Below are 27,325 nucleotides of genomic sequence, written 5' to 3'. Positions count from 1 at the left end.
ATGGTGAAAATCCTTGTTGCTAAAAATACACGCTATATCAGGTGATCCCACGCTAACCACCTGATACATCAGGAATGTAGTCACATGGTACAGTCAGCTGACTTAACACGTGAATTGCGTTTCTAGCGCCATTGTTGTTTTACGTGGATAAACAAAGAGGACGCGACGTGTAATTTATCTATTTTTCCAACGAGTTTTAAGGTAAGTTATGAGACAATCTTAAGCTTAAAATAAATTAAGATATCTTGTCCTTAGAGTGGACGAAACATTTGGTTGTTTAAAGCCTAATTTTACAGTGAAATCTACAAACAAATTCTTCTTTTTGTGTGGCGTCTTCGTACGCTACGCACGACGAAGAAAGGGAGGATCTAGAAAGAGTGACGTTTGCATTTTTTGTATGACGACGTACGAAAAATTATCGCATCATATAACCATACTGAAATGTTTTCAATGTCTTCTCTCTTCTCGTTTGGCTCTAAAGTCGAATTATACTTTATAGAGCGTTGAGAATGTTATATCCAGATCGAGATATATCCAGATACGATCAACAACATTTGGCATTTTCTTTCTTCTTCCCAAACCGTAGTCTAGTTATTTTGAACAAAAACGTTTCATAAAAACAAGATAAAACCATGAAAAAAAAAATCGAGGCCAATAGTCTTTGTCTTTAATTACTCGTTTGATATTTTGCTTTACTTTCCTCTCTGGACTAACCGTAGCTAAGTAAACCCATCTCTGCCCACGTATTCTTTTCTTTTGCTTCTGCTGCTTGAGCTAAAACTGCATGCAATGTGCTAATGCTTACTAACTTGCAACTTTACATTTACTTTTATATTCAAGAATAATTAATAAGTGAAAAGATATCTTATTTCAGGAAAACAAAACGCCAACAAAAAAAGATGTTTCGGAATAAATGTAAGTTTAAATAATAACTTACACAAACATGTTTTTTTCAAATTTATATTCTCATTCATGTTCTAACTTCTAGTCAATATGTCATAGGTCAACCATATTCACATCAAACAAAGTCATTTGAACAAACTTTCTACATATTGTTTTTATCTTTTAAATTTTTATGAAGAAAAACATAAGTTTTAGACCAAAGATTTTATAGGAGTCAAGTCAAAGATTTGTGAATGAACACCTTTTAATTATCAGGGAAAGTAGAATCGGACCGCTTGGCTTGGAGCTGAAAGTTTTAACTGGACCAGAATTTATTTTACAACCAGAATCAAAAGGAGAGAGAACTTTCCACAAAGTTATACGTATGTAAACTGTTTTCATTTGAACTTGCTTAGTTGGAGAGTATACTTTGATGCCCAACAAAGAAATGCAAGGTTTAACCAGATTCACACTCAAACAAAGTCAACATTTGAACATCATTTCATTTTCAATTCACTACAAGATTATTGCAAGGTGCTGAGGTATGAATTAAACACAACTGAGCAACACAAGACAGTCAGATTTGTTTGGTCCTCAGTTTACTGGCCCATGTTAAAATCAATCGCCTCAACCTGCAATCCAGGGTCAAACTTGAGCCCTGAGTATTTAAAACTTAACCTTTACATATCAAGCATATTGATTCAACATTTTGATCAATCATAAATCTATGCAATCATTTCATGTCATCAAAACTTGTTTTGCTCATTTAGTATAATACTGCACCTAAAACTATACTTAATTTTACTGTTTTGCACTGTTATTCTGTTCATATCATCATTTACAACTTCAGAATCTCACATCAAGCTACTTTGCTCACAAATTGCCTTAACAAAATTCTGCTTTATTTATCGGTAGTTAAAAGTAGGTACAAGTCGTTCTTGTTGTTGCATGCTATTTTGTTTGAGGTGTTTTGTAGTGCATTTTAGGAGTGCTACTTTTTATCATTGTGAGGTGTTGGTGCTGCATTCACCATTCATCTGCATGCATGCAGAGTGATGCATGTAAGTATTACTAATATCATACAATTATGACTAAGTTAATAGAATTTTATTTATAGAGAAAATGTTTGGTGAGTTAATCGGCTGCTCAGAAGTTACTTTTACCACAAAGACACAACTTGAACTTTAAGAAAACCTTTACTAGACCACACACATTTTTGAATGTAGCTCAGTAAACTGTACATTGTAAACCCATAATAGTCTAAGGTGCTACATTGGTCTCATAATTTGAAAAAAATCAAACACCTGTACTGTTTTAAAGTGATCCTGTTTGTTCAAGCGCTTTGAGTACCATATTGGTAGTGGGCTATATGCCTATATACTGCTCGAACAGAAATTACTTTATTTAAAACCTCGAACATTTGTTCAAAGGTATATTTGTCAGTGACTTTATGTGGTTCATTGGGTATTTTGAGTACTTCAAGGGTGTTCTAAGTTTTGAGAAGTTTTATTTTTGAAGAGTAAAGATCGAAATAAGATTTTTAGTTGTGTCTTGTTTGAAATAATTTGTTAACATTAGTTTGTCTTGCAAGGGCTTCTTTAGGACTTGCAGAGGGCGTTTGGTACGAATTTTTTTAAAAGAATTATTTTACTAATTTTGCATAATCATCCTCTTATTAATTGAAAATTAACAAAGCTAACCTACTAAACAAAGTGATTTCATTAATTTAAAAGCTATAACTAAACAGTTTGATAAGAGCAAAGTATTTGGCTGTCATGCTTGCAGCAGCACAAGGAAGAAAGGGAACAAAGGTTAAAATTTATTGAACTAAAATGAAGTTCAAATGTTGTAAAAATTGACTTAAGTGACAGGCTACAAGAACAAAAAGGACTGACTGGCGGGTATACAGTTTGGTAAACAGGGTAAATCAATACCATCAAATACTCTTAAAAAAAAGTAAACTCAACTGTCTTCCAAGGCTTGTTTGTTTTGGCACAAAAACAGATTGCTGTGAAGAAAAACAAAATCCTTTTAAAGAAGAATTGTCAACTCCCCCCAAAACACCTTTTCTATGATTGTGAATCACATACCTAAAGAAAATCATAATTTACCTAGGAATTCTAAGATGAGTTATCATAATGTTGATTTTAAATTCTATTTTATTTCAGATTAATTAAAAGATAAACATGGAGACTGCAAATAGAAAATCAGGTAAGTGCCCAAGCAATTTCAAACTGTACAAAACATGATCCCTGGTTATCGCAGAGGTGTAGGGTTTGTATTGCTTCTGAATGGCAATCAAACAGATTCAAAATCTAGAGGCATGTTGATCAAAATAAGGGTAAAAATCCCTTTTCTAGATTGTTTTCTTTGTTAACTCAAAAACTGAATTAGAATTTACTTTACTCCTTTCAAAGTATAAAGTTGCAGAATAACATCAAAAAATAAACCACAAGGGAAACTGACTGGGTAAATTTTAAAAGATTTTGGTCCTTTTCTCTATGGTTGAACATAATAAAATTGACTAGAACTGGACTTCAACCAACGACCTCGAGATTAGGGTGCCAGTGCTCTACTAACTGAGCTATCTAGCCCTGTTGACGGTTCCCCAATTAGTGTTCAGGGTCAAGCCAGTCAGAAGCCATATACAACCAATATGTAGGGATTTGTTTTTACTTATTACCCAACAGACTCTCTGGTTAATTTGGTAGCAAATACCAATTTAATTCCTAGGTTTAAGGTTGCTGACCTAAAATTTGAGTTTTTAGAGTTTCAGTTCACTCAAGAAAGGAAACCCAAATTGTAATTGTGTTTGTCAGCATGATAAGGAGTCGAATCATGTGAATTTTTCATGTTTTGTTGGTACACTAAATGTATTATCCTACTTTCAGGCCTTGAATTTCACAGAGGCCATGCCCCCCCCCCCTGTCTTGGGTTGGTGCTCCTTCAAAAGCTTCACATAGAGTTTAAGATTTTCCAATGGAAGAGCTTTTCAAAATGAAAATGGCCCATGCCCTCTCAAAGATGAAGTTCAAAGCCTGTACATTAATTACTTAGGGCCTAGCTGTGAGACAAAGATACTAGTTTCGGAAACTTAGCTCAAAAAAGATTAAAGCCATCTCAGAACTGTCTTTCTTTTTTAATCACATTTTGTTTTATCCAATTCTCTCATTGTATGTTTGTCTTTATTTTGTGAAGAATGCCAACAAGCTGCTGAAACTATATCAAAGGAGGACCCTGTAGCAATTGAACTGGGCAAAGTCTCCCATTCACAAGATGACAAAGAAACAATGCAAGGAATTGTGCATGCTACAAGCCCGCCAGAGCTCATCAAAATAATGGTTTGTATTGATCTGGTTTTGGTGTAAGTTGTAACCACTAGAGGGCGCTCTTCATTTCACCATTAAAGAGGATCCTCTTTTGATGAATATAGAAATAGGAAGTGAACAGGTGTCATCGTGTGAAGTGACAGATAAACAGAAGTGACTACATTTCTACAGATCTTGTTTTATTTAGGAATTCATGGCCAACATCTTGCAGAAAATGACAATATCAAGAGATACAGTGTATGAAAGGTATACTTCAATTGACTATCAGATAGAGCAAGATGTACAATACTATATAGGAGGATATACATGAAGTATATTGTATCAAAATCAGTTAGCTGATAATCTAATCTATCCTCCAGAAGGCAAGCAAAGTATACTGTTTGATTTCGCGACCACACTGATTCTTCTCAGAACAACACTTCTCTTAAAATAATTTTATATAGTTTTTCTTTTAATCCTCGTACACCATGCAAAGCTTTAAATTAAACATCACTTAGTTTTTAAGCCATGTATTTTGTCTTGCTATGGCGTGTCAGTGTCTGGCACTTGCTGCTCAGGCCATATAAAAGAGATGGAGTGTGTACCTCTAAACCTGCATGGGCACACAGCTTATCCCTTGTGACATGCAACAGTGGTCATGGTTTGTTACACAAATTGCACGTCAGTGCATGTATGAGAGATAGCGTTTGTCTCTTTATCAAAAATTACTGCAAAGACAAAACTTACTTGCACACTAAAAGTTCTCTTTAAATTAGCTGATTCATTTTGTTATAATTTGTCATCTCATCACTGTCAAGTGCTGTAAAGTGGTCAGCATTTTAATTACTGTCAGTTTTTGGTTTCCCCCTTGATGTTGGGTCTTCTTCCCCTCATGAAAAACTTTTTCACAAATCAGAAAAACAACAGACATTAATAAATACCTTGGACGGTTTCAAGTCTCTGATTGGTCAAAACCCGGTCACGTGGGGGAGTATTAACCGGCTTTGGAAAATAGCGAATAAGTGGCCCCTAAATCAGCATACATTGTTAAAGCCTGCGCGTTGCTCTGTATCGCATGCTTATTTATATCCATGTTAGTTTCATTGCAACTTCACGCACTTGTGCGTACGCGCGCTGAAAATGTATCAATTTTGAGTGCGCGCGTGTAACAGGTGCGCGTGTATAAACTCATTTGTCCATTACAGCGACATGCTACATGGACGCTGAGCTCATGCGTGTGTTTTAATGCACAAAGAACAGCTATCGTCCAATTATTTGCCTCCTTTGACCCAGTGAAGGCGCTGAACAGACCATTATTTAAAAGAGTCACTGGTCTCAAACATCAGTAATGTGATTAACGCACGAAAGAGATGGGAACCATCAAAAGCTCAAATATGGCCCCTGAACGTGTCTGGAAGTACCGCCGAGAGAAAAGTCACAAAATTTGGACAATTTTAGCCGTTTAATTCGTATGGGTTACAGTGTTCGGACCCGGTCTTCACTGCGTGGTAATGACCGGGTTGGTGGCTGGCGCTATCCTCGCACTGTTATTCCCTAATTACTAAATTTGTGTTTATTTCACAGATTATACATCCAAGCCCTGACATGAAACAGATCCAGTGGTCAGAGTATGTGATAACTAAGCATTCACAATCAAAGTCCTGCAATTTGGTATTTTGCAAATACACACAATTTACATGGAGACCTATAAAGATAATTCACTAACAAGTCCAAACAATCAAAACTATGCATACAGGTTCAACAAATATTCAAGGAAAAAGAATTATAGTTGAGAACAAATTACGTGCAGTTTACAAGAGATAGAGGCCCCCTAACAACGCATACCTTGGTTTTTTCTAAATGCAACCTTTCATAGTGATCATGATCTACAGGTGTCGACTCTTCTGATGGGGTTGAAGTTTACTTGAAGCACAACTAATAAATGTGCACTATAAATCATTTATGAATGTTTGTTGCCATGCTGATTGAGTCCGAAGTACAAGTTGTTAAACTGCGGAATATGTATACTATACAAAAGATTTTAGGCATGTATTTTTGTTTTCTTCGGGGTAAACCTTTTTTTCAGGTTGCATACACCTTGCACATGTTAATCAGTGGAGTCACTGAACCGTACAAAAATCCTAGGGGTATGTCAACTTCCATGACAAACAATCAGATTGAACCATTCATACCGTCTCGCCTCTCAGGAACCTCGTGTTGACCTAATAAAAAGGCACACAGTAAATGCTATCAATGGCCTACAATGTATTTATCAAGGTGGTATAGTGTAGGTTTAGGATTGTGTTTTTGGACCTCTGAAGACAAATTTAGGTAAGGTCATTTAAAGAAACTTGAAACAAGTAGTTGTGCTTTTTCTTTTAATAGTATCAATCTACTTCATTGTACTTGATTGTTTGTGTTTGATAATAAATCTATGGGGGTACAAACAGTATGTTTTTAAATTAGCATCAAAAGAATTTATGGTATGGCCAAAATTTTGTTTTAAAAATCTGATTGGGATCAACTCAATAGGGTTGTATTCAACATAAATGCTTCCCTCCATCTGGGAGAACGGGTATTACATTTCAACCTATTATGTTTTAATTAAGCCTAGTTTGGCTTGATTCTTTACTTGTGTAGGGTGAACTACAGAACAATACCTGAAATATAATATGGCCTTCATAAATCTCACACAAAGCTGGCCTCTGGACTTGGCATCTCTGCACTTGTTCATTTACTGAAAACCAAAGCATAGCTGTAACCCTGTATTGTCTTTACATATAAAAATTTAAACCTAATACCCCCAACAAATACTGCACATAGCAGTAATTCCCAAGGGAATGAAGACTCCGCCCTCAAATAAAATTGATGGATTAAATTATTGAGTTGTGTTGCAAAATGTAAGTGGCTGTGGATTTGGAAACTTGTGTCTCGATCCTCCACGCATTCTGCATCCCTGAGAGTTTCCATTGCTGTTCACAGAGTGTCCATATGTTTTGTCAGGCTATTCCTTTGTTTTTGAGAGGGCAAGGCACCAAGACATTTTCTCCTAGATAAAGATCATCCTGCGAGGAGAATTATAACATTCTACTGGAGCATTTGTAGGGCACTAAGGCAAGTGGCCAGGGGGCATGGAGGCAATCGCCTTCATTGCCTCGGTGTTAAGTATCAGGCCTGTACAACCAACACCAACCAGTGGCTTACCGGGCCTTTTGTACAACCACCACAAATTTAAACACACCCTGCGTATATACTAAATGGATGTTTTTTGATGAATATTTTTTGTAATTTTTGCATCAGCTTTTGATGTATGTGATTAAGGAATTGCTTTCTGGTTTTCTTGTTTATTTCCTTGACTTTCTTTGTCGATCCTGTGACTTCTTGGCTGTGGTACTGAAAATTGTAAAAAACTTACTTTTTCAAAGTCTTTGTTGTGCTAGACAATTTCCTCTTTTTCTTTTTCTGTCCTGGATTTGTAAACCCACCAATTACACCCACATGTGTATAGTTTTTTAATCTTATCTGTTAACTGCTTATATATAGTTATTCCAGAGTTTGTTTATTATTTCTTTTTTGTTTACCTTTGAGTGATGGTATTTTATTTAGGTTTAGAAAGTACTTTTAAATTTAGGTTGCTGACCACATTGCCAAAGCCACAGGACAAGTCTGCTGTTACCCAGAATGAAAGCCACTTTGGACAACTGAATGTTCGGTGCAAAAGAAGGAATGATAAGTTAACAATATATATTTTGTATTTGTACCCATACCATTTAGGTCCATGGAATGTTATGTGGCAACTGTGCTCACTCTATCGAGGAAGCCTTAGGGAAGATTGAAGGTATCGACAGCGTCTCAGTGTCGCTTGAGAAGGAGATGGCTTCCGTGGAGTTCTACCCTGAGGAGATAACTCCTCTACAACTCCGAGATGCCATTGATGATGTGGGGTATGAAGCAGAGCTCCAAGGTGAGATTAACCTCTTGTCTTAAGCCTAACTTTTTTGCAACTGTCGCTAAAGATGAGTTGCTAGAGTCTACAGCATGTTAAGCTGCTCCTCTGGCTTAGTTCAAAAATAATGTTAATGGATTTCAGATTCTACATTTTACAATCTCTTGTTCCCTCACTCTGTGTACCTTGTGGTACCTTTTTAACAAAAGTGTAAACAAATTGAAAGTTGAATGTCCCAATAGATGTTAGTATTTCGCTCTAAAAATGCAAAGGTAAAGGGTTTGAATCCCAACTGAGTGATTTGTCTGTGGATTTTGCTAACACAACTTTGGGGAAAGAATAACTACACATCGCTGTAATTAAGGTAGAAAAAAGAATTTGTTCTTTTAATGCAAAAATAAGCATCTACTAAATCGTTGCTTTACCGGCTGTGTAGCCAATGGGCTTTGGCTTGATTGTCTAGTTGACATCTGCCCTAGCAAATTCTAAGGTTGTGGGTTTGAATCCCACTCAAGTGATTTGCCAGTGGATTTTGTTTACAGAATACAGTGCTTATACACACCTTGGTGTAAGGATAAGAAACAAATTTTCAAGCTGAATGTCCTTTTCGAGGTTGAATATTCATAAGAGTCTGTCATTGAATCCCAAAACAATGGACCCAGTTTTTAAAACTATGTTTTTTCCTCAAGTGAGTACAGCCAAAAGCCCAGTTTGTGCTGAGGCAAAACTTGATGCTGAAATTTATTTGAAATTCTAACATTCTTTTGACTTTTATAAATCAATTTGAAACAGCCTTTGACAGGCTGTGTAACTATAAACTCTCCCCAAAAGAATAAAATTAAAACTGTACAAACCCTTGTCTTTTCTATAGCTTAAGCCTATTATTAATTTTTTTTTAAATTAAACAATTGTATATTTACATGCGTATAATTTGCCATTTTGCATTCATGCTGACACTGAAAGTGAAAGAACGACCACCGAGTCCACAAGATGGGGAGAATTTACGTCAAACAAGGATTGCAGCTGAAGCAAATGAACTGCAATCTCTTTTATCAAACATCGATGGTAAAAAAAAAAAAGTTTTCGCACTCTGCTGCCTTTTTTTGGGTGTTTTGTTTGCCACTGTTTTTTTAGTTTGTTGATTTTGGTGCAGGGTCAAACAATTTAAAACTTGCTAAGCAAACTTTTGCTAAACAGATAAACTTTTCGCCAGATGACATAAAGTGTTTGCCGTGACTGATGCACCACTTGTCATTTGCTTGTAAGCAAATAAGGTTTGCAAAGCAGGTTTTTTTTTAACGGCTTTATACATTTTTGGTTTAGAGCATTTCTTTATTTTTAGTAATTAGCAGTTTTGTTGAAAAAGGCTTAACCTGTAGTACCACTAAATCTGTTACATCCAAGTACAGGAAAAGGTGGTCAAAATCACCCTTGTTAATTTTTATTGTCGCAATCGAAGTAAGCCAAAAAGTATGCACCATATCGCTACTGAACAATAAATGTAGTGTTTTAGTATTTACTTAGCAGAAAAATCCACACTTAACAGTCAGAAATTTTGTGAATTATATTTCCGCTTGCACATCCATTAGATTGGGGTTTTTATTAGAATAAGCACATACATGTATTTACATTGTCATTGAGATGGGTGACACTATGTACACAACCAATAAGAATTCAGAAAAACAATACAACTGTTGTATTGTGTTAAAAGATCTAATAGCAGTTTGTTCATTGTAAACACATGCAACGATTCTGAAATGCTCATTTACAACTTGGTAAATAGACCAACTGCCCGACCTGTGTGAACTTTGAATCTAGTAATAAAATCAATTAGGATTTTCAGAGTTCATACCTGAAAATGGATTAGCAAGAGGCTTGAAACATTGGAACTATTCAGCTACCAATAATAATAAAAGAAATAATAACAATAATAATAATAATAATAATAATAATAAAACAGCATTTATATAGAGCATTCTGGATCACAGATCCCTGGATAATTTAAAAAGGCTATATTTACAAAGATACACTACTTACAAAATTACACTACTGACAGGTCGGTTGTATACAAAAATTAACAAATGGAAAACACTAAAACTAACTTAAGAAAAAATGGCTCAAAGAATCGTTTGTTTGTTTGTAAGAACACCTCCTATACGTGGAGACGCAATTTATGTATGTTTTAAGAATCCTCACTTAAGACAAGCACAACTCCAAATGTCTTTATATGAGCGATTCCTCCTACAAAAGGGGGGGGGTGGCGGGACGGAAGTGTGGCAGCAGATCATAACTCACACTTGTTGTAGTTGTTGTAGCTTTGTTTCCTCATTCTTAAAAGTAAATGATTTGATATTATAAAGAGGAAGTTTCCATGTTTCCTTTTGTTGCAACTTCCTGGACTGTTTAGTTTCATTTTGCATGTTGAGAAGTCTTGAAGCGGTCATGTTTCACACTTGGTGCTCGTTTTTGTAAAACAACATTTTTCAGTATTCTCTACAATTTGTAAGTATTGTACTGAATTGCTAATTTAAAATACATTTTAGGATGCTGTGCTTGGCTGGTAACTTAGTTTAAACAATTTTTTTAAAGTTCAGTTTTTGGGTGGTGGTTTACATTAGTCTAGACTGAGCAAGTCTTGTTCATATTTGAACAATGTGTTAAATAAGTGTGCATGCTTTTGTTTCCTTCTTAAAGCACTGTACATTTAATTTTGATCCGAGGTTAAAATAAAACCCACAAAAGTATGTCTGGTCTTGCACAGTTATTAGTTGCGATGTTTGTTTTTTATTGTTGTTTGCGCTCAGAGTAACTGTAATATTGTTGTTGATAAGTTGCTTATAGTATTAGAACTCTCCTGTTGCCTTTTTGTTGATATTGTTGTTTTGGTAAAAAGTTATTTTGGTGATGTTGGTTTTCATTTACCATTGGTTTCTTGTTAATACTACCTTTTGTATGAATTTAATAGAAAACAGTCAATAGTCATTGTTGTTTGTTTTTATACAACAGTCAAAAGTTATTCACAGAAGTATTTCATTTGTAGAAATAATACGGGTCTGAAAAACACGAAGAAAATTTAATGTGCATTAAACAAATAATTTCAAGAAAACTTTATTTGTTGAAACTTTTATCTCTTACATCTAGGCTGAGGTTAATTTAGTTCTACCCACATGTATGTAAAACCAGATTACTAATTCACGGTTTTCTGTTGATTGTCAATCTCTTAATTATCATAATAACTTTTGAAGACATTTCTTGTTAACTTCAGTTGATACACTATAGTTGGCAGTTGAAATCAGTATCAAGCTGAACAAGCAACTTTTAAAAAAGGAATTTATGAGTATTATTTATCATGAAAATAATGTTTTTGGGGGTTTTTTTTGACAGAAATTGTGCAGAGCAAGAAAGGTTCATCTGACAACATCAGCTCAAAGGATAACAAACGGGAAACTGAAGGTGTTTAGAGTTTGGGGGAAAATTTTCCCTAAGGTTTTTTCCCTCTTTATAGAAATAACAAATTGTGACCCTTTATTTGTTCTGAACTGATAATTACCTGTGTCAAAAATTTGTTAAGCAACTTGTCAAATTATGTTTATTCCTCCTTTGCTCGTGATTTACTTTGTGAGCTTTAAGTCATTTACATAATTGCATCTGATTAAACAACCACTCAAGCATTCATTTGCATATTGGCACTTACACATTATTCTTCATTCATGTCATTAGTAATCCACCTTTAAAAAAAAATTTTTTTAAGTTGACTAGTGTTGCGATAATAATTTTGAGAGCCTGATGTCTCTCCTGAAAAATATTGATAAAGTAAATAATTTTGTTTTGTGTTTCGTTTAGAAAAAAAAATTAACATCCAAAATCTAATTTCTTTTTGTTATGAGATTATTTCTGTGAGATGGACATCAGAACATTCTCTCTATCTTCAAACAACAGCTAAAAACTCACCACCTTAACTTTGATTTTGCGAACCGGCACCCTTGGGTGTCATTTTGGTCAGACACTATGTGCTTTATGAATGCTGTTTGTTTAATTGTTTGTAGAATTATTTAAATAATGTATGTTTTATTTTTTTTTAATTGCAGCAGGAATGGTGAAGTACACCAGCCTTAGCGACACTGATGAGGAGCATTGTGTCCTTAAGACATCAGGGAAGGCAAAGTATGACGCCTTGAGCAACAGGAGCAGCCAGGCAAAATGCACCTTCAATGTGTCAGGGATGACATGTGCATCGTGTGTATCGGCCATCGAGAAATCACTCATGAAACAAAATGGTATGATTATATTGATACACCAATTGGCTTATTAATCTTAGTTTAGTTTAGTTTAGTTCACCTTTTCTGCACAAACAGTAAAAAACATTGTGGTGCAAAAGGGACACCCCAACAGGCCCACTAAATAAAGACATAAAGAGTGATTATTTTTATTTCAAGTATCCGGTGAAACATCCGACTAAAATAACGTCATCATTATCTAGTTGGGTTGGGATGTTTGAATAGTCTTATGAACATGTACAGATGACAAGCCTAGTGGACCGGACCGGAGGTTAAATTGAGTGCTTGCTGGTCAGTTACTATTCTTGATGACTGTAAAGTATCCTAACTTATTTAAACACCCCCTCCCACACACACGCGCACACACAATAAATTATATTAAAACATGGATGTCTTCTCATCTCATCTACAGGAATCAGCTCGGCTCTTGTTGCACTCATGGCGCAGAAGGCAGAGGTGACCTATGACCCTGATGTTGTGACCCCAGAGGCCATACGAGAGATGATTGAAGACATTGGATTTGATGCAGAGATCCTTGAGGGGATTGCTAAGGGTGGAGTTGAGACTGTTACTCTAATAGTGAGCCAAAAGTCCTTATATATAACTTTTCATTTATAAACTTAGATTATTTCAGATAAAACAAGAAAGTGGTTAGCATTGAAAGACCAACTCGTCAAGTTACTGAACTACAATTTCTGTATATGTGCAATTTCTAATCATAGATATAAAATATGTTAAATAATATTTGTTTGGGAGAGATTGGCTGTTGCCAGCTAAGCATTTATATCTCCTTCCAGGAGTTTGCCGAGTTTTATTTGACGGGAAGATCATAAACAAACAGACAAAAACTATAAACACAGAACTGCAAGAGCTTTCGTAGCAAGCAACCACTTCATCAGGTGAAGCTCATGCGTTTTGGGTGGTTTTTATTTTGCAATTATTAAAGTCTTTTAGTGCTGCCACTGACCCGTCTTTCTTGATTTATCTATCAGACTAACCACAGCTATTTTCATTATTGTCTAATATTTCAGAAGAAGCCATTTGTTTTAACTATTTTGTCATGTTTGCAAAATGTTTACCAGATTCAGAGTGCTCTTATCTGTCAATATATAGGTACAAAAAAAACTGTCATTATCCGTCTGGCATGTGGTAAAGAAGTTCTAACACAAGGAAATAAGTTGTGTTCCTCATGAACCTTATTATGCACCCTTCAAGTTCCTTTTTCAAAAAACTAAATGTATATAACAGTTGGTGCAAAATAATTATTTACAAACTTTATGTATTACATGGAAGCAACCAAATACAAAAATACTACAAATGTTTATATGGGTCAGTTTGTGTAAAATTTTGCAAGAAAATATTACACGAGATACAGAAAGCTTTGAAAAACTATCTTCAATGCAACTTTAAGTAAGCTGTCTTTGCAGCTGTTCCATTTTTAACTTTCTTTTGTGATCAATTCCTATTAACCCTTTTCATCTTTTACCCATCGATCACGGGCCAGTATTGTAATGGCATCAATATACAAATATGTGTACCTTTAAAATGTTGTACATGACTCACATACAAATGTCAGGCCCGCTACTGCAAAATGTTTTGTTTGTTGTCCCAAACCTGAAACTGAAACTTTCAGAACAACTTTCTATTTCCTGGTATTGAGCAATTTATTTTAATTAGGGTAAATCCACAAACGTATATAGACGTAGTAAATAGACCTAGTAGAGACATATGTACACCAGACCTGGGGGCACTAATAAGAAAAGGGACAAATGCATGTTTGTGTACCCCCCCCCCCCCCTCCCAATGATGTGCTCTGTGACCCCTTAAAAGCTAACTCAATTTGTCCTACAGATTACTGGTATGCTCTGCACCTCCTGTGTGACCAACATAGAGACAGTTGTGAAAGGTTTAGATGGAGTGACACAGGCATCTGTGGCATTCTCTACAGCTACCGGTATCTTCAAATACATGTCTGATGAAATTGGACCAAGAGCAATCATTTCAGCCATTGAGGTATGTGTTTTCATTTATCCTGGTTGTGAAGCCAAAGCCTCTCAGAAAAGTGAACTTAATCACTGTGTACGAGCCAAGAACCCAAATGGAGAGCAGACAAGGAAGGAAGTTTCAGTTTTAGATGTCAGAAGAAAACCCCAGAGAATTATTCCAGGGGAAACCCATGCAGTCAGGCAGGGACTGAACATCAATCCACATTGTGCCCCGGTGTGATTCAAACCGGGTTCTAGAGGTCAGGTGGAATGTGAGGAAAGTTATCACTTATAAGCCAACACGACCACAAAAATGTAGAGTGATAACAACTTTGTTCAAAATAATGCACAGTTTTCCATAAATAAAATCTAAACAAAGCTTTCCAAGTAAAGCGCATAAATGAAGTCAAAGTTTATACAGCTTTGCTAGAAACCACTATGCTGTGTTTGCATATCAAGCAGAGCTACTGAAACCGAAAGTGCGTCATAATAGTCAATAACAAAACTGTAAGTTTGAATTCCAGATAGGCCAGTATAGGGCACTTTCAAACAATGGAAAACTTTGGAAGTGCTGTAAAGGTGGCAAAGATGTTTTTATAAGCCTGATCCGGAAACACTCAAGTTGTTCTTAATGATTTGAGCAAAGGTCATGTTTAGATGATCCTTCCTGTAAAGGGAACTCAACAAACGCCCATGATTATGAATTGCACACATCAAGAAAATGTGATTCAGTAACTAGACAACAATACTTATTGTAGTTGTGTTAAAAACCCTTAAAGTTAATGGCATTAAAATGTTTTGGAGAGAATTTTAGTATAAAGCATTTTGAGAAACTTTTCACTTCAAAGAAAGGTGTTTATAAAAACAGATTTTAAATTTATTTTGTTTCTCCAGATTTTCTCATTAGCCCAACTTTTTAAATGAAATTTTCTCCTGCCAGTTTTAACGTATATGTCTACATTTATGCAGGACAAAAACAATCGAACAGTTCCAAAAAACCATTGTATACATTGGTGATAACCCTGAATATTTTCTTCATGTTAATTTATAGGATGCTGGGTTTGAATGTAAGTTGGCCTTGGGCCAGACGCATGGCTCTACTGCCCTCCAGCAGCAGAAAACGGTCAGGAAATGGCGTAACTCCTTCTTGGTCTCCCTTATATTCGGAATCCCAGTCATGGCGACCATGATTTACTTCATGGTCAACAAAGACCAGAAAGAGGATCTGATATTGCTGCCAGGATTATCTTTGGAGAACTTGATCTTGTTCTGCTTCTCCACAGTTGTACAGGTAAATTTATGAAGAAATCATTGCAACATTCCAAGTCCATCACTAAAGGTCTTGTGTTGAAATTAATTGGGTCTAAGATAATTGTGTTAAGGTATTGTTTTCATGCTAAGAATACTTTCTTTTGTTCATACCTTAAACTCAAGCTTTTGGGGTGAATTTTGCATCATGTGCTCAGGTTTTTAAATATAAAACTACTGGTTGAATTCTCAAAAAATTCGAAAACTTACACAGTACGGGCTAATATTTTGGTTACGTCCCACAAGGTTTGGGGGAAAAATTTCGGCCGATTTTACAAATTTTCGAGTTGAAAGACAAAGAAAGGAATATTCACTCATGGGAAAACATAATTGGTTACTTTCAACCTGAAAGCTCATCAATTATGAAGTTTACACCAGCACAATCCTTTAGAAAAACATTTCCTGCAGAAATGCCGTCACAAAGTCAAGAAAATAACTTTTAAAGACACCACAAATCACCATTGTTTGTTCTGCCTGCTCTATTGCCACACTCAAAATAAGCCAAATTAAATGTTCACAAAACCCCTGACAAAATATACATCAATTGTATTTTCTCTTTTTTTTTGACGAGAGCACAACATTTTGTGTTTTTTTGGCAGTTACGTTTCCATCGATGATACATTCAGTCGGAAATATAGCCTCCTGAAACTTGTGAGCCCTTATTGTTCCCCAATAAAGTTGCACATGAGCACATTTGCTCAATGCTCCATGCCACTCAAAGATGTTTTAAATGAATTGAATCCAATCACATTATGAATTTCCCATTGACAGTTTGTCGGAGGACGCTACTTCTACGTCCAAGCCTACAGAGCACTGCGTCATAAGACTGCCAATATGGATGTCCTAATCGTCATGGCAACCCTGATAGCATACTTGTACTCTGTTGTGGTTGTCCTGGTCGCCATTATCAAGAAGTCGGACTACAGTCCTGTCACTTTCTTTGAAACGCCACCAATGCTGTTGATGTTCATTAATCTTGGTCGTTGGCTGGAGAGCATGGCAAGGGTAAGCCTTAATGGGAAATTTGAGGAAGTGGTTTGAAAAATAACAAGAACACTTGTATAGTGTAACATATCCAACTAACAAGTGGGCGCTCAAGGCTCGACAATAAAGAGCAATTTACATGCCGTTGTACGCAATTACTATGAGGTGGGTTTAGAGGAAAGGTTTGAAGGAGTTGAGGGTTAAAATAGAGCGAATAATGTGAGGAAGGCTGTTGCAAAGACGAGGGATCAGCAGTACGGAAAGATCTGTCTTCCAGGAGCAATAAGATCTTGGTTCAGTCAGAAAGTGTTGACTTGCTGAACAAAAAAGACAAGCTCGAATGGAGAAAGGCCTGCTGAGTTCAGATAAATATGATGGACTATGAAGGACTTGGGAGACAGTGAGCCTTCAAACACTTAGGGAATTCAACCTTGATGGTGTAAGGAAAGACACAAGTACAATTTAAAAAATTGTTGATGATCATGACATGCAGATTAAAAGAATTATGGAAATTTTGCCGGTTTCAGTTGAAAACATCCGATGCCCTTTCTGAGCTGATGTCTCTACAGCCAGCCGAAGCAGCCCTTGTCACTGTTGGTAATGAGATGGAAGTCATCAGTGAGGAGAATATCAGTGTAGAGCTTGTTACAAGGGGAGACATTCTAAAAGTTGTACCAGGCGGCAAGATTCCGGTGGATGGAAAAGTGATTGATGGTTTAACATCCGCAGATGAATCTTTGATCACAGGAGAGTCTATGCCAGTTCACAAGAAGCCAGGTATGTGGAGATATGTACCAGAAATATTTGCTTTTAACAATTGTTACAATACCGTGTTTAGACAACACTGCAACCTGACAATGACTAGAGCTAGTCGAGGCGTAAGGCCAAATAAGAACTCACTCCGCTGCAGTGAAGTTAATAACTAGAAGCTCCTCCCTGAGCACGAGATTCAACCTTGACGTTGTGCTAAGGAAAGACAAGTGAAGTTAAGAAACGAGAAGACCCCTGGATCCACAAAGCTAAAAAAAGATAGTCCCCACTGATTTCCTACCCTCTGCCCAGGTTGTTAATATAAGCAGGACAATTCTTTTCAGAACTGAGTCTCCCAAATTCCAGAAAGTCTAATCCACAGTAGAAGTCTCCTGAATTCTGAAAATCTACTCCATGGTAGTAGAATATATTTATAGCAAGACAAGTTCCAAAAAGAACATAATCTACCAGCAAGTAGTATACATGGTGTTACCGCAAACCAATACATTGATACCTCAACCATGCAATGCTTAAAATCTATAGCACAAAAGAAAAGAATTTTGAGATAGTGAAGGGTTTACTTGACTCTTTCTTTTTCAGGAAGCATTGTGATTGGTGGATCTATCAATCAAACAGGCACCGTCTTGATGGAAGCAACGCACGTTGGAGCAGACACGACCCTTGCTCAAATCGTTAAGTTGGTAGAAGATGCACAAACATCCAAGGTAACTGATACTACGTAATTCTATTTTGTTTAACCAATGACCTTCAAATTAAGATGATCTATCCAATGACCTATCCAACTCTACGTTGGCGGCCTCCCTTTTATGTCAATATCTTTGTTCAGGGGTGCCAGTCGTAAGGCACATAACCTTTAATTATTCTCTGAGGACACAAACAACTGCTGAAACCTTTCACTACCACACAATTTATCTGGTCACTAATGATCAGAACACAACTTTAAAATTGCATATTAATAAATGATTTTAAAAGTTGTTCTGATTACACACACAATAAGTAAAGTTGTTACATTAAACAGCAATTAAGACAATTTGGTAAATAGGAATAAGAGCCAACTGCTCATTATACCATCTGAAAGCTGCTGGAACAAATGAGCTGCTTTTGCCATGTTTTGATTCGTCTTTGAAAAAGAAGTTTATAGCCACATCATCAGGTTTGCTATTTTGAAATTGTGTTTCTTTGTAATCCAGGCACCCATTCAGCAAATAGCAGACAAGATAGCAGGAGTGTTTGTTCCTGGTATCCTTATCCTATCCACCGTCACATTGACTGTCTGGATTGCTATTGGTATGACACATCCTGATTTAATTCCGACGTACACTCCTGAGGTACGTAAAGCTCTTTAAATTGTGAAAGTCATGTCAACAGTAACAGAAGTATTTTAAAGTTTGGTTTGACTTTTTGTTTTGTGTTAGCACTGTAGCATATTAATTCTGGCGTCAATGTTTTATTTTTCACAGTTGTTCCCTTAAAAATATACTTGAGGGAAAAATCAGAATTGTAATTTATTTGTAATGTTGAAGTTTTTTACACTTTCTTGTATTATCCATATAATAATTTTTTTGGGATGTTGCTTTTTTATTGCAAAAATTTAGCCATACAAAAATGGGCTCCCACAAATGGCACAACATGAGTGATGACATCACAGGGCAATTTGCAAATCTTTGTGAGAAGAAGGGTGTTCAAAATGATTGTGTTTTTTTTGTCAATTAAAATCTGTTAACTCTTATGTGAACTAAAATTCCTTATTGATTTAGCAAACTTCAGCAAGATCACTTGCTGGCATTTTTGTTAAATTTTCTGGCCAGCCATGGGTTTCAAATCCCAGTCTGGCTTGTCTGGCCAATCACAATGTTTGTGGTTATGACTATAGCAAATTTGTTGTTCTCAATTATGCACATTGTCAAATTGAGGCGAAAAAACAACTTATTTGCTTATAACTGCCCATATATTTTTTTATTAAATCCAAAACTATTATGTTGTATCTTTCTTTTTAGGGTGTAAACAGAACTACTGAAATAACCATTGAGTTTTCGTTCCAAGTGGCAATATCAGTGTTAGCGATTGCTTGCCCCTGTGCACTAGGCCTTGCCACCCCTACTGCCGTTATGGTTGGAACTGGAATAGGAGCCCGCTGTGGGATTCTGATCAAAGGAGGAGAGCCCCTTGAACTTGCCCGGAGGGTAAGATTGGCATTTTGGGTCTTTTTTTCATGTATTTGGGGTCTTATTTCTTGTATTTTCAAAGCTTTTCTCCCCCATCTTGATAATTGTATCCAAACTATGTAGGCTGTTTGTTATAGGGGCAGTCTGACTTTAAAGGTGTAATTTTTTTTGCTGAGAGGTAGATGTTAATTAAATGTTTATTGGGGAAAAGAGAGTTCTTTATGTATGTCAGGAATCAGATTTACTTGGTCCTTTTCTCTGTTACATGAGCATTTTAAAGTTTATTTGTAACTAACATATTGTGTCAGAGACAGGCATTGTTATCACTGTTTTGGAAGAAAGAAATAAGTACTTATAAGTACTTTATAAAATTTATTTTCAGTCAGGTAGATATGATGAGAAAAATAACAAATTGAAAAATGATCCAAAAGAACTACAGGAACCCGAACTTTAACTTAACCTGTAATTTCCCATAAAATGTGCTTTCTTCTATTGTCTTTAAAACTTTCCCATAGTAAACACTTCATGGTTATTCAATACCCAAGTGTTGGCATACTTGGCCCAATGCTAAGTGATAAAAACAACCTGAATTGGGACTGTTCTGGTTAGAATACTTTTTTCAGGCAGAGCAATAATTGAACCTTTTCATCTTTATCAACAGCTAAAGACAGTCATCTTTGACAAGACTGGGACAATAACCTATGGCGTGCCTCGCGTGATGCGCACTATGCTGTTTGTCGCCCTCTCTGAGATCACTGAGGAGGAGTTCCTAGCAATTGCTGGGACAGCTGAAGCAAGCAGTGAGCACCCTCTTGGTGTGGCAGTGACCAAACATGCGAAAGAGGTAATAAACCGTCTTCTTTTCAGAACATTTGCCTTGTATACACAAGAACAAATTGGATACTTCCAACCTATATATGCATTTCTCAAGCAACACTTATAAGCAGCATCACCACTAGCGGTCAAGCTTTTTCTGAAGACAAGCAGAGTATACTACTAGCTTTTCTACTGAGTTTTACTGGTGTAGTCCTCAGTCCAACTGAATCAAACAGAACAACATGCAGGTTTTGGGATGGTCATGGTTATTTTACAATGCTTGTTGTTACAAAGACACCAAATAAACGTCAGATAAGTTTTAAGGAATTCTTTGACGATGTTGAATTAAACAGACTCGAGCATTTTTTTGACATTATTTACACAGAAATTGTTAAGGGATATAAATAACATTGAGATAACTGTTGTTATCACTGGTTTTCAAACTCTAAAAACCGAAGGGAACAAATTTGATGGTTGTGGCTGTACTTAAGTTAGAAAACAGGTAAATTAGTTATATAATAAAGAGAGTTGTTTAAAAAATGTTGCATTCGTATTTGTGTCTGCATATAGATGTTGCAGTCAGATCGTGTGGGTAAATGTACAGGCTTTACTGCAGAGCCAGGGTATGGTCTACAGTGCACTGTCAGCCATATCGGCTTGATGCTCAACGCAAACATGAACCAGCAGAACAATGCAAGTAGTTCTTCCCCACAGATCATCACTCCACCTAAGGAGCTTACCTCTTCAGGTAAGAATCTTTTACAAACTTTTTTTTCCAGGAAGATATGCACCGCTTTAATTTGTTTCAGTATAACCAAGTTGATCAAACCAACTTGTGATTTAACATTGAATTTGACGATAACTTTTATAAAAAGAAAAAGAAAATTGGTTTTGCGCGGGATTTTAAATTAACATGTCTTTTATGTGCCGGCTTAAAAAAATGACAAAAAAGTGATTTTAGGGGGTCCAAAAGTAATTTTGTTGAGAGAAAGCTTCTCTTGAGGTTTGGTACTTTGAAGTTTATATCTATTGCAGCTTTAAGAGTACAAGTTGTAAGTTTGTTCCTATTATTTACAAATCGTGTACTTTGCCTAGAGATAGTACATGTATACAAGGTAAAAACCAAAATGAAAAAATGAATATTAAACATGTGTACAAGTTTTTTTAAATTGGTATTCAATCTGCAGAAGACTTTACTTTTTCTTTCTATCAAAAGAAAAATGCAGAACTAAATTGGCACAGAGGCCTTCGCAAGGCCATGGCAATGGTAAAATAGTCCCATAGACTTAAAATTTACTCTTTCTAAAAGTCCTTGCTCTTCAAAAGATGAAATTTTATATTATTCCAATATGTTATTATACAGATGAAATAGTGCAGGAGGAAGACTCAGGTGTGTACAAAGTCCTGATTGGTAATCGGGAGTGGATGCGTGAAAACAACCTGACTGTAACCGATGAAATGGATCACTCTATGGCACAATATGAAGGGCTTGGACAAACTGCTGTTCTGGTCGCCATCAATGGTATGTACATTGTTTTTATAGCCAATACTTTTCAATTGCAATTTTATTTCTTGCAAATGAAATTTGTTTAGGGAACCAGAGTTCTCTAGCAGCCATCTTGAACAATCCCACAGACCAGGCCTGATACTTCTTGGAGGCAACGAAGGTGAATTGCCTCCATGCCTTGGTGCCCTTAAAATGCTCCAGTTGAACGTTACTATTTCCTCATAGGGTGCCCTTTAAACGAGGAGAAAATGCCTTGATGCCCTTGCCCTTCCAAAAGCGAAGCATACAGGCCTGCCACAGGCTATCAACAATAACATTCTGGTGGTAATTTGGCAAAAACCATCAAAATATGGCCATGCCAATTACAGTGTTTTACTTCGAGCGAGACACTTAAGTTTGTAGTTTATAAACTCACCGAGTTTGAGCAGTTATTTTATTTTATTTTTGTTTTTAATTCTTTATGTTCTGTTTTACAGGAGTGGTGGCTGGTATGGTAACCATAGCAGATGCAGTCAAAGAAGAAGCCAAGCTGGCTGTGATTGTCCTGAAGGACATGGGACTAGATGTCGTACTCTTAACAGGGGACAATAAGAAAACTGCCAATGCCATTGCTAAACAGGTACGTGTAGAGTTAAGTCAAAGCCATATAACAAAGATTAGCAAAAGATAAAAACAAATACTTTGAATATCTCTGGAGACGTCAATCAAGTTAGATTTTGATAATAATTGCAGGCCTTGAGTTTTGTTCTTGATAGGGGCGCAGCGCTATTCCCCTGATAAGGACGGGCACTAATAACTAAGAAGAAATCCTAAATTTGTACTTGAACTTTGCAAAGGGGACCACTGCAAAAGTGCACTGGGCACCACAGCAATTGCTGTGGGTGAAGTTGGTTACTGATATTGATTTTCAATTAATAGGTAAATCAGTCCTATAGATTCACCCAAAGTCCCAAAATAAATTGGGTCAATTCAAGGTATGCTCAACTTTTCTGACAGTTTTGTTTGGCCACTATAAATGAGCGACTAAAATGTTCTGAAAATAATCTAAATTTTCTTGCTCCAGTAACCTACTATCATTGTATCCTTAATTTCTATGGGCAGTTAAATTAAATGTTGTTTTTCGGCAGATGATCTATGACTCTATGACAGTTATGACAGCAATGCTGAAGTGTTTTTATTAGAACTGATGACTGTATGTTTTGCATTAAGTTGGATTGCATTATTTGAAGGTCTCCTTATTTTTATTCTGGATGTTCAATCCTAGGTTGGCATCACAAAAGTCTTTGCTCAAGTCCTACCCAAGCACAAGGTAGAGAAGGTCGAAGAGATACAACAAAAGGGTCACAAGGTTGCGATGGTTGGGGATGGGGTCAACGACTCCCCGGCTTTGGTCAAGGCGGACGTTGGTATTGCCATAGGAACAGGTACTGATGTTGCCATGGAAGCAGGAGACATAGTTCTCATCAAGGTTAGTTGTTTAATTTTTCATGCAAACAATTTTCTGATAAAGTTGTGCTTACTTCAAGATCTTTGTGTATGTCTATCGCTAATCAAAAGGCACTTTATTACCACCATACATATATCTCCAAAAATTACTCCAACCCTATTTTTCCTACAGCCAGTCAGGAAACCCTTGGCCAAAACATCTTGGGGTTCTTATGCCCCCGCATTACGGAACGACTTCATGGGTCATTTTAAACTTTCTCCATCCCTAAACTGTGTTTAAAATACCCTCTGGACTCACCTAAAAAAGACTGTAAAAAATTCCTTTCTTCTAATTTTTTGCTGTGCCATGAGCATCTTAAGATGCCGGGACATTATAAATGCCCATTATTACTATTATTATTATTATTATTATTACTATATCTGTGCTTAATCCTTTGTTACAGATTAATTATAATCTGAAGTTGAACATTCAGAAACACCATTTGTATTCATCAACCAAACATAGCCAAAACGTCTTTTTGACTCTTTCCATCGCAGAATAATCTTCTGGATGTTGCAGCCGCCATTGACTTGTCAAAACACACCGTCCGCCGAATTTACATCAATTTCTTCTTTGCAATCATCTACAACATGGTTGGCATTCCCATTGCTGCAGGTAAGTCTTTTTTCCGTTATAAAGTTGATGATGAGTAAAATGAGCAAGAAAAGAATGTCCAGAAGCCTCGGCTAAAACCAGTCAAATAGTTAGAAAGAAGCTTCTCTCTGAAATGCAACAAGCCCCCGCAAGTAACACCTAGAGTAATTGAGACACACAACTTCAATACAAGATCATGCTGCTTATGTACGGATGTCTGAAGAGAAAATGATTGACTTGATGCATCAGTACAATAGAAAAAATGCAGTGTGTTTTTAAAAGATACTCAAAGAGACTTTTGTGGGTTCAACTGAAAGCCATGATGGATAATGGATACACTGTCTGCTAACAGACCCTCGCCAAGTGAGATACACGATCAAAGCCTAGTCTGAAACAACTGTTGCTTATCTCCATGTCTTCATTACTGCACTTGCTACAACAATTCTTCTTGAAAACGATGGTCCTATTGATAGCCAATTTCAAACAAGCTATATTTTATTTTGTTTCTTCTTCTCAGGTGCCTTAGCCCCTTTTCAAGTCCTCCTGACACCCTGGATGGCATCTGCTGCCATGGCATGCTCTTCAGTCTCCGTAGTACTTTCATCACTTCTTCTCAAATTGTAAGTTTCTTTACCAAAGTAGCAAGAACCAAAAATGATGCCTTTACACAAATGTCCACAGATTTACAATAAACTTACACTGTTTAAAGATATTGATGGAAGAAGGTTTCCCTTAAAATATTACTTGCTCAATGCTGTAGTTTGTGAGAAATGAGTAAAACGATTTCACAAAAATAATTTTCATTACAATGAGACAAATTTTGTTAACATGTTCAACAGATTTACACAACTCTCCTATAAACATCTCTGTGATTTTAATTTTTTACCTTAAAAACATGACAGCCATGAAATGAACCTGAAACTGCTTCACGTAAACTATTACAAACGTCTTCATTCACAGTGGTTAGGAATTCATATCATGGCAAAAAACTTGATCTACAAAAGGTATCAAAACCCTTAGAAAGAAACAAATAGCACAAGAGAATGTACATTGCTCTGGAAACCACTCAAAATAATGGAACAATAAAATGGGTGATTGTTCTGTAACCATTTTAAAATGGGTTGACTTTTTTGCTTGTTGATCTTCCCTTTATATTCCTGTCTTTATTCTTTTCTTTTCTTGCAGTTACAAGAAGCCACAGTATGAACTTTTAGGGATTCATGACACACCAGATCCACATGAAACAGTGTGAGCTGAAAGACTTCTGAAAACCTGACTCCCTGTCTCCGAGACATACCCTTTCAACAAAATCATGCATCTGCTTATTGTTGTTATTTTATTTTTAAATAGCTACACATTTACATTTACTTCACAACACGCAAATTCATGTTTAAGTGTACCCAGGAAAATTTAATTATTTTCTTAGCAAATTGTCCACGTGTTGCTTTAATAATTATTTGGTTTACAAGAGTTAATAAGCAACAGGTTCTTTGAGGTAGTCTTCAAACTCGCAGTATTTCAGGCGAACAAAATGTATGTGGTGGAGCACTGGTATAAATATTACAATCAGTTTAAAATATTTCCTTTTTATGATTTCCTTTTTATGACTATTCCTAGGGTTTACTTGTTCATTCATATACAAATATACTCCAACTCTTATTTCATACTACATGATCACAATATGATTTTCAATACTTTTTATTTTATCATTAAGACGTGAAAACGGACCAAAATGAACTTTGCAGTGAATTAATCTGGTTTGAAAACTTGTCCGACTTCGTAATTCTTTTGGGGTTGAATGTGTACACACAATGAATGAACCTTTATGTGTTTTAGGCAGAACTATTGGGGAATTGAATTGTTCTTATTCTCAAACAAAAACATTCTTCATGTTTTATTTACATTATGTACATTTTTGTTTATAAAAAAATAAGTTTTTATTCTACATGTGTAGTCATTTATTTATGTAGCTAAACATTGGTCAAACACAACTTAAACTTTGTGTTTAATAATTTTGACCTCTCAATTTGTTGTGTACCTTGTTTTGCTAATACTAGCTTAGCATGTGAACAATACAAACTATACTAAGTTTGTAAATCAGAGGTCTGTGGTTATGGGTGGTGTTGGAAATTTGGGTTTAAAAACAAAAGGTTAATTGTGTGTGTAACCTCTAATACAAAAGTATTACAAGTTAATCGTTCAATCATCTTTACTCTTCCATTTACATTTCAAGGCTTTTGTGAACCACACTTAATTATATGTATTATTTGGTTAACTTTTGCCTAAAAGCATCGATTATTTTTTTCAAGTTTCTACTGTTTATTCAATTTGCAAAGCACTGTAGAAATTTGCTAAATTACTTGCATTTATTTTTTACTTTAGATTTCTTGTAAATATTTTCTTGGTACAAATTGGAATTAAGTTCCGGGGTTAAATAAAGTTATAGTTATAGCCCTATAACTATTTATCATGAATATTTTATTTGATTGATAGGAAATTCTATCAATATGAAATGCCCGAATTTGCTTTATCGAAAGAATGGTATATTCAACTGAACTGTATTGTGTGCGGCTTTTTATCAAAACATAAGGACACCTGTCTTAAAAAATTTCTTTATTGTAATTCTATTACTTCTACTAATGATTTTTTCTTTAGTTTTTTTTTTTTTTTTTTTTCAGCATTTACTGTAATGTTTTTTGATGAACAATTTCATCCTAACAGACTAATTTCCTGTATTTTAAAAGGAACACAAAGTGCTAATTTCCAGCGTCATAATCTGTTGCTAATGTCTTTGTCTAACTGCCTTAAGCTACAAAATCAAATAGCAAACTGTTAATTTAATTAAGTTGTACTAAACGGGGGAAACACCGTACTTTGTGAGCCGTATGATATTACGTGGGAGTAAACCAGCGCTGTTATGTTTTCACGCTAATTTACTTACCAGGGAGCTGAGAAAGATTAGAAAAGGGACACGATTTAAAGCGCATTGAGACTGGTATCGTGAGATGCGCTTTATAAGAACTTGTTATTATTATAAATGTACTTTGCTAAGGGGATGGATTCATTTGAGTCGGTTTTGGATATGAGAAGTGTCTCCTTAGAAGAAGAAGGAGCTTACAACAAAACTTGTGTAAAAAATATGTTTATAATAATTGGAGGCCTAATTATTTTGTAAATATAATCTCATGAAATTATGCCAAATTTTGAAATTTTAATATTATTGGTGATGTTTACATTTCAGTGTAGTGCACAGCACAACTGCTTATCGCATACTATTAAAAATTTGCATTCATAAA

General features: G+C 35.8%; 1 protein-coding gene across 13 annotated transcripts; it reads left to right on the top strand.

Moving 5' to 3' along the window:
* Nucleotides 1–126: 126 nt before the first annotated feature.
* LOC139939076 (copper-transporting ATPase 2-like) lies at nucleotides 127–27,325 on the top strand. 13 transcript variants are annotated; one of them, XM_071934800.1, is made up of 26 exons: nucleotides 168–201; nucleotides 875–915; nucleotides 1,159–1,265; nucleotides 1,894–1,943; nucleotides 3,051–3,093; nucleotides 4,081–4,223; nucleotides 7,965–8,154; nucleotides 9,100–9,201; nucleotides 11,521–11,589; nucleotides 12,225–12,413; nucleotides 12,826–12,992; nucleotides 14,265–14,426; nucleotides 15,450–15,689; nucleotides 16,478–16,711; nucleotides 17,218–17,467; nucleotides 18,041–18,165; nucleotides 18,652–18,789; nucleotides 19,459–19,644; nucleotides 20,288–20,470; nucleotides 21,013–21,190; nucleotides 21,806–21,964; nucleotides 22,426–22,568; nucleotides 23,214–23,417; nucleotides 23,933–24,050; nucleotides 24,547–24,649; nucleotides 25,215–27,325. In XM_071934800.1, exons 5-26 carry the CDS (start codon nucleotides 3,069–3,071, stop codon nucleotides 25,279–25,281), a joined length of 3,375 nt encoding a protein of 1,124 aa, XP_071790901.1. In that variant the 5' UTR covers nucleotides 168–201; nucleotides 875–915; nucleotides 1,159–1,265; nucleotides 1,894–1,943; nucleotides 3,051–3,068; the 3' UTR covers nucleotides 25,282–27,325. The 13 variants fall into 13 exon arrangements, with proteins under 13 accessions (XP_071790904.1, XP_071790899.1, XP_071790906.1 ...); XM_071934802.1 differs by lacking the exon at nucleotides 1,894–1,943; XM_071934801.1 differs by lacking the exons at nucleotides 1,159–1,265; nucleotides 1,894–1,943 and having other exon boundaries at nucleotides 145–201.

The sequence above is a fragment of the Asterias amurensis genome, chromosome 6 (assembly GCF_032118995.1).
Source record: "Asterias amurensis chromosome 6, ASM3211899v1".
Lineage (NCBI taxonomy): Eukaryota > Metazoa > Echinodermata > Asteroidea > Forcipulatida > Asteriidae > Asterias > Asterias amurensis.
This window is presented reverse-complemented; position numbering and strand designations above follow the sequence as displayed.

Excerpts from the sequence above, each read along its gene's own strand:
- LOC139939076 (XM_071934798.1), top strand. The coding sequence starts at position 3,069 with ATGGAGACTGCAAATAGAAAATCAG. Across the intron at positions 9,202-11,520 it reads TCTTTTATCAAACATCGATG|AAATTGTGCAGAGCAAGAAA; the intron begins GTAAAAAAAAAA and ends TTTTTTTGACAG. Across the intron at positions 18,790-19,458 it reads TTCCGACGTACACTCCTGAG|GGTGTAAACAGAACTACTGA; the intron begins GTACGTAAAGCT and ends CTTTCTTTTTAG.